Source organism: Opisthorchis viverrini, assembly GCF_000715545.1.
Source record: "Opisthorchis viverrini unplaced genomic scaffold opera_v5_372, whole genome shotgun sequence".
In the NCBI taxonomy this organism is placed as follows: Eukaryota; Metazoa; Platyhelminthes; class Trematoda; order Opisthorchiida; family Opisthorchiidae; genus Opisthorchis; species Opisthorchis viverrini.
In genome coordinates this window covers 145,088-153,106 of record NW_008752030.1, presented here as the reverse complement: position 1 = coordinate 153,106, position 8,019 = coordinate 145,088, and the positions used below count along the sequence as shown (strand labels likewise).

At 47.5% G+C, this 8,019-nt stretch overlaps 1 protein-coding gene across 1 annotated transcript in view; it reads right to left on the bottom strand.

The window, feature by feature from the left end:
* The window catches only part of T265_10485 (hypothetical protein), a gene marked incomplete at both ends in the record, with an annotated part of 26,066 nt that overhangs the window by 5,348 nt on the left and 12,699 nt on the right, over positions 1-8,019 (bottom strand). Inside the window, 3 exons of the mRNA XM_009176866.1 lie at positions 651-979; positions 2,492-2,771; positions 6,096-6,387. Of these exons, the coding sequence (XP_009175130.1) occupies positions 651-979; positions 2,492-2,771; positions 6,096-6,387 (901 nt within the window). The remainder of the gene's footprint in view (positions 1-650; positions 980-2,491; positions 2,772-6,095; positions 6,388-8,019) is intronic.

Here is an 8,019-nt window from a genome sequence, read left to right as displayed (position 1 = left end):
ACCTGTACCCAATTTATCCCTCTACACACAATCCAACGGACAGGGTGAATGTCATGAATATTCTTTGTGCTCACATTATCGTTTTGTATTAACCATGCTTTCGCCTTCATTTTCAGCTTATGTGCGTCTATTCTTAGACAAGTAAAGCGCTATTCATTCTACGCTATTCATTTTTGTTCTCGCGCTCAGTCAGAATCGATATTCTATTCGTAACAGGCTTGCAGAACCTGGCAGTATCCCAGGCCTCGTGCAACCTTCGTGTGGCATGGCAGTCAGGCACCTTAAGGATGCTACGGCTGAACGATCTAGAACCTTCCATTCAGCCACATGACACTCAGACCGGAGACCACCGCCTAGAGCTCGCTAATCAGTTCGAACGATTAGACTGTCAAATAGTTTCCGTTCCTTTGATTAGCCTATTCGACCGAATGGGACGATGTTCTCTCATGAACGTATACTATGATTCACAGAAATGATTTTGCCAGTGAATTTTCCCACCGCTTGATTGAAAGCAACAGAAACATTCCGGTGGGAGATTGTTCCTGTCCCCAATTCTCCCACCAATGAAAAACTGTCTGTCAGGGGGAGTAGAAAACCAAGGTTCCGCAACTCCACCCTCTAGATGCTGGTCAATAGACAGGAAAACCTACCCAAGTTGATGGTTCTGGCTCCGGACTGGGTGGCGGTAGTGGGTCCTCTGTTGTATCCAGGCAGAAAATCCCAGATTCTGGAGCGACTAACGCCGTCGGGGTGCGCTGATCCCCTCCACAGAGATTTTCATCGTTGGGCTCCGTGGTAGGATTGATTGCTTTACCTGTAGAAAAAGCAATAGGAGTACTGGAGTAGTCGGGTATTTGTACGTTCCGAGGTAAGCCACCACATGGCACATGAAACGGTGGTTCCAAACCACAAGGAGAAACTGACCGTAAAGCGGAATTTCGATGTTTTAGGAGGATACCCGGATGGTTAATTTGAAGTTCTGAAAAACGTTTAAGTCCGTGAAATGAAAGCAATGTATGAAACACAAGGTCAGTTCACTTCAGACAAACCAAAGACATCAGCAAAGTTGGTAGTGTGAGACTTGGGATTTTTGTGGGATTTCGTCCTGTAAGTGAAGCCAATCTGTGCTGAAAAGCCGAGAAGCACCGTACAGCTGTTTCATCCTTATTAGGAATCACCAGCAGTGCGCATCTCACGAAACTCCGAAGAGTCTCGAACCCGCGACCTCCCGGCCAGTAGTTTGAACACTTAACCGTTCGGCAACGAGTGGCTGATCAGCAGTGTGATTAACTCGCACTTAGACAGGATATAGCGCCGCTCATCCTTCAATCACGGGATCCACATCACGCGTTCACACGTGTTGACCGGCTCCTGGAGCAACGACTTCTCAGATGGAAGTTTCACTCATCGGGTGAAGTTTACTCTTCCACTGAGCTACTTATGTGTTGTTGGTAGTATGAGGAGATTTGGGATTTTTGTGGAGATTTCGTCCTGCTTTTCAGCATAGATTGGCTTCACTTACAGGACGAAATCTCCACAAACATCAGCAAAGTCTCCAATTCCCCGTAGGCACAACATCAATACTTACTACTTTAAGACGATCAGAAAAGTCGGAGTTTTTCAAGCAGATCAATGAGGACTAGTGGAAAATGCGTTTACCGTGTGGTCGGCACTCTGCTATCCGCACAAAAGCAAGGAGAAGGGTATAAACATAACGTATTCATCCCTATTATTTCATATTCAACAGGGAAAAAAGAATTCCCGACCGATCGATTAGGCTTAAGTTTTCAAGATGCTCACCTAATGGTAACGGCAAAAGCGATAAGCTCGTTGGTATTAGTATCTACCTATGGGGGCGAGATGGATAGAAAGCGAATCCACTGACCGGGAGGTCCGTGGTTCGAACCCGACCTCTGCCTCTCGACTTCCCCTGTCTAGGCTTGGGCAACCTGGCAGTGTCTTAGCCATCGTGCTCCCCCGGGTGGCATGGCAGCTAGGGACCGGAAGGGCGCTACAAGTGAACGACTAACGTATCGGGATGGATATCGCTCTGTCAGATGCGTTACAAATGAAAACAAATCTATGAAGCGGCTGCTTGTAAGGTTGTTGTGATATTCTTGGAAAGCCTACCACTGGTTTCCGTTTTTCCTCAAGCTCATCACGTAGAAGTAATCCTTGGGGTTCCCAGTCTTACTTCCTGCTTGAACACCATATCGTACGTGAGTAGAGCCGTGCAAACGAGAGGCTATGAAGTTCCACCAAATCTCTCAGTTTGCACGACGTTCTTCAACCGAATGTGTTGACCAACGTTCTTTATCCAGCAGATCTCGAAACCACCCACATATCACACAATTCGTGGGTAAACAAAACTCACAGGTTTCCAACGGAATAGCTGCTGCGTTTACTTCAAAGATCGAAACGACGTTCTCACGCATGCGATCCGAGGGGAGAATTGGAAGAAATAAGTTGCCAAGATAAAAAAAAGGCTTACCGATTTCAGCAATGGCTTCCAGAGGGACAGTCACGTGTTCACCAGCGGGAACGACAGAGGATATGGGAGTCGAAGGTGGTGTTCTTGGTGGAGTCCAATGGACATTATTTGTGACCGGAGAGAATGATTCGAGCGCCGGTGGACTACTCGGATGATGGAGGACATCTTCACTCGGTGGTGTTTCAGTTTCGACAATGTCTCCGGATTCATAGGGGACAAAGTCTGATTCGGTGAAAGATTTGTGCGAATTCATGGCACTTTGTAGTAAATGCATGTCTTCCTGAAGGAGAAATTGAAGTGGAGAAAAATGGGGCAAGGATTTCACAGGAAATCAACCTGAGTCTTGGAAAAGTTGTCTACGACAAAATGCACATCGCCCGGAGCTGAAGGATCATCGGAAGTTACGCAATTGAGTCTGGTCTAGATGTTGTGTGTGATCCCTGCTCAATCAAACAAGCCTTTGGGGCATACTTAAGCGGACCTAAAATTGCTTCAGCCGATCATTTCAATCCGTTATGTCGTCCAATTGTACACTTTTCTGTTTGGATGATATCACCGAGCCGGTATGATAGAATGAATTTAGTCGCACTGGAGGTGAGGGGAAGAACAAAGGAGACTGTCGTGGAGCAGTCGTATTAGAAGGTAGCTGGTTACACAGGGGTCATCAGACATAGTAAACAGTTTCTGCATCATCAAAAGTACCGACCAGGTTTACTGATGCCAAAATTAAAGACCGGCAGTCCCGCAGATAGACTCTGCCAGCGGACCTCGCAGGCCAGCCGTCCCTAATAACCGAACATCGCATCAGTTGGGTGGATGTGTCACGTGCAGGACACGGACCAAAAGAAGGCATTCCCTGATTGGTCAGAATGCCAACCAATCCGGACCGAGCATATTTGAGTCGACGCTTCTCGCCCCCCTCCACACGGAGATTTTAGCACGACTTTGTGGAAAACTACCGTATGAATACAGTTGTAATAATTTTCCTTTGTCTCCATAAAGGGCTGTCTAGATCTACCGTGCCTTTTGATATACCATGGTGGGCGGAGCAGGAAGCCAAGGGACCGACACAGAGTTGCACGATCGTCGACACAACACTACCCAGCACAAACGCCATGACTGGGTTTAAAACTCCCAGGTTGCATTCCAAGATCACCCGCTTACTTAAACCTGTATTACAATCGAGTCAATTGATTTTAACCATAGATTACCTCCGTAGATTGAATTCGCTGCGAATAAACTGTCAGAACTGTTCTCTGTCACGCTTATATCACAACCCGTTGATGCTACGGTCTGAGTGTTAGTCTAAGTAATATAATAATCGTTCGTTTGTAGCACCCTTCCGGTGCCTAGCTGCTATGCCACCCGCAGGAAGCATGAGGGCTGGGATACTGCCAGGTTACCCAAGCCTAGACAGGGGAAATCGAGAGTCAGAGGTCGGGTTCGAACCATGGACCTTCTGGTCAGTAAATTCGCGCTCTAACCACTTCGGCCATCTCGCCGCTGCTATATTATGAAGCATGTGACATATATGTCGCTGCGTTTAGCTATCAAACAGGATAGACGAGAACGCTCGGAACACCCGTAAAACGTACCTCACACAATCACCAGAAGGAAGAGGAAATTTTGCCCAAAATCGTCCGTTTGGTCTTGAAGGACAAGGGCGTCGAACTTGATAGATTATCGATCTATGCAGCATTCAGCTGATCCGGGCGGACTGTGTAATATCGCCCGTAATCTTACGTGCTACGCCTTAGATATTCTACAGATACGATTCAATTAAACTAAGCAAGCTGTCAATTCGCGCCTTCTCTAGTTCATCAAAGCAATTGCTCATTAATGGTGAGCATTATCGGTGTGTGGCCATGACCATCACCACCCGAACACAGGTTCGATTGGCTCACCACTAAAGTGGCTTTTGAGGCAGCACATGAGAGGAAATAAAGCTAATGAGACAGCCATCTACAGTTTGGTAGGGTCGGATGAACGACACCTGTTTACGGCCAGTTTCAGTCTGTATCATCTGTGTTTGGGTTTCATTTCAAGGTTATTCGAATTTCTCATTCTCTCTGTATCCCTTTTACAGAAGCAAAAGACCACTCTGTCACATTCAGCGATTAGGAACACAAAAAATAAGGACTATTGCCTTCAAAACTAGCTAGCCGTGTGTTGTATTCTCTTCACCTGCCCTGACACTACTGGGTTATAGTCAGAAGACAAGAAGACGACCTGAAGGAACTGTGTCTTAACGCAATTACAAACTTCTATATATATGATTCACTTGTCACCGTATTTGACGGTCGATCCGCTGTCAACCAACCAGTGTGTCTCCCACACACCCACACCGGTCCTCGGGCGGTTGTTCCTTTGTCTCGATTGATCGTAGATGGCCGTCTGTGCGCTTGTGTACGGGATGCCTTGGCCATGGAGTGGGTGTGAACATTCTGTGTCCAGTGGCTTTTGAGGCAGCACATGAGAGGAAATAAAGCTAATGAGACAGCCATCTACAGTTTGGTAGGGTCGGATGAACGACACCTGTTTACGGCCAGTTTCAGTCTGTATCATCTGTGTTTGGGTTTCATTTCAAGGTTATTCGAATTTCTCATTCTCTCTGTATCCCTTTTACAGAAGCAAAAGACCACTCTGTCACATTCAGCGATTAGGAACACAAAAAATAAGGACTATTGCCTTCAAAACTAGCTAGCCGTGGAGATCCACCAAAATGCTATATAGCTGAACCCTTGCCTATTGCTTTTCATCAACAGCGCCTTCACTGAACCGGTGCAATACGTTCAGCTCTCACACCCTTTCAGTGCCTAGCTGATATGCTACCCGAGGGAAGCACAAAGGCTGGGATACTACCAGGATGCCCAAGCTTAGATAGAAAAAGTCGAGAGGTAGAGTTCGGGTTCGAACAACGGACCTTCGGGTTAGTGATTCGCGGTCCAGCGACTGAGTCCTCTCGACCCGATGCAAACCACCACCTTCCGCGTGTGGTTATCCCCGTTCTGCCTGTCCGCGGTGGAATGATGTGCGACAACGAGAAGCAAACTTGGCCTCATGGATGAAGCACAAAAAATGACGTCCCTGGAAAGTGAATACTAACCGGATGGACAGTAGCGCGAGTAGTGTGGTACAGATGTTCTACTTATCTAGCAGTTTTAAGGCAAAGGTCGGAAAGAATATACCCGGTTTTAATGTTTCCTTGGATAGGTACGTGTGATTTTCAAGAAATCTCCACCAACCCTAGTTCACCTAATGAAAGTTCTGCCAAATCAGGCTTTCTCTGAGCCACATTAACCAGGATGTGCGTCCTGGCAGACGTTTAGGACGATACACACACACACACACACACACCGTATTTTCGGTGATCGGCATTGGGACCACTATGAAGCCTGACCATGTGCACCACGACCATGTGTAGTCGTAAACACCCAAGCTGCAGCTCTGTCATCAGGCTGGTCGAGTGGCTGATTCAACCAATACGACAGGGACCAGGAAGCCTCGATCTACCTAGCCCATTCAGTTGCGCGAAATATCTACCACTGTGACCCTCTTAACAAGAGTAAGGCCTCCCAGAGCAAGCAATTGGCATACGGTTTACCTCGAGGCGTGGCCAAGAACCAAACTTCTCCGTTAGGCGCAAATTTTCCGACATGGATGTCACAACCGGGAGGGGTTGGCGGGGTGATGCTGACGTGGCGGAAGACCCTGGGTTCTCAGGAGAAGCGGAGGAAGCGCTATCGAACTGATCCAACTGGGCCAAAAGTGCCGGAACAGGATGGGCCGCATGTTTCCGACCACGAAGGGCACTGAGGGCTGATGACCGATCCAGCTGGTACACAGACATCAGGTAGGCAGCCACAAGTGTGACGTTAGCTGACATCCCCGAATCACTGCAAAATGAAGCGAAAAGAATGCCTGTAAAAACAGAAGAATTTACAAACCATGAAGTGTGCTCAGAAAGCCTACGCACAGCTATGACAAAGGTTAGACAAACTGCCTCCCTCACTTCGAGGAGGAAAGACATTAGGAAGAGTTTGGGTGTTCTTGAGGCGGTCCAGGTTCCATGATGGGGTCTTCAAAAGCTCAGCTGGGCTGAAGAGAATACAGGGAATGGCGGACAACCGATGTCAGTGGCATTCATGCTGTCAGTTTTTCTTATAGATTGTCTGACTGAGCGTTTGGAAGTGGTGATGAGGATCGTGGGACCGAAGGCATGTTAAACTTATCTTTAGCAGGTTCTGTTCAACAAGAGGGAGGCAAGCGATAAACAGTCTGCCGACGCACCTGAAACATACGAATCAATCAGCATCCACGACACCCACCCTCTAGACTTCGAACCAGAAATAGACATGTCTTTGTCATCATATCACTTGATGAACTCTACTGTTTGACAAACAATTTCCAATAATCGAATTCTAATGAAGCTTTCGTCCCGTAAGTGAAGTGAGCCGAAAAAACACCGAGCACTGTACAATTGTTCCGTTTTCACTGAAGATCATCCGTAGTGCGCATTCCACGAATCTTCGTGGAATTCGAACTCACAACTCTCAGCTAGTGGTTGAAGATTGAGCCGTCTGATGCATGGCGTAGAGTAAGCTCACTTACAAGATGAAAGTCCGGTTGAAAATCCCCCAAATCCCCCTAAACTATCAGGAATCCAGCTTTGGGGTGATATCTAACAGCGGTGTAGCGATTAGTAAATGCCTAGTGAATGACGAAGCAAACGTGTCCGAAACAGCTGGCACCACCGATCACCATGTCAGTCTGTGAATCGTTTGTGTTCTAAGTTACGAGAGCCAATATACCGCTGGGCAGTACGTCACTAAATTGACCTGGAATCATAAAAAAGTACTTTGAGGAAAATACGTCGCAACAATGACCTATCCACCAACCGTGGACTGCCAAAGTAGAGCAGCCAGAGAGAGAGAGAGAGAGAGGGAGAGAGAGCAGGGAACCTCCGTAGTACGGAGCAGTATGGGGATGAGGTCATACATACTGTTCCATGTAACTGGAGAATGATGACCGTAAGCTGTATCATCCAGAAGGCCAACATGTTTAGAATTATGGAACCAGCGATGCCGCCTTCATCAGAGGAGTTAGAAAAAGCCCGCCCTAAAAACAGTACGCTCCCATCACTCAGCGGTTGATCGCGCTTACCGGCGAATTATTAAACACGGTCAAAATGCAATCTGAACAAACCAAGATGCCAATGGAACACCAAACACAGCAGGACGAGGGGGATATCTATGCCTTAGACCTGGCACCCTCACGGGCTAGGCCAGTCCCGCGCAACCAAGCAGATCAAACTATTGAGTCATTGGCTCCGCGTAGGGTCCCCCAATATAGCCCTACTAACCGCTGCCTTGCGGGTTAAACTTTTGGGTCACAGACTCCCCAGGAAGGGCGATTCAAAAGAACCTCTCCTCAGGCCGTGTAACTACGAAAGTACCATTCGTTCTTGTAGCACTTCGCTCACTGGCCATCATCCACTCTTTCTCCATCCACCGAATGGGCCAACAGGG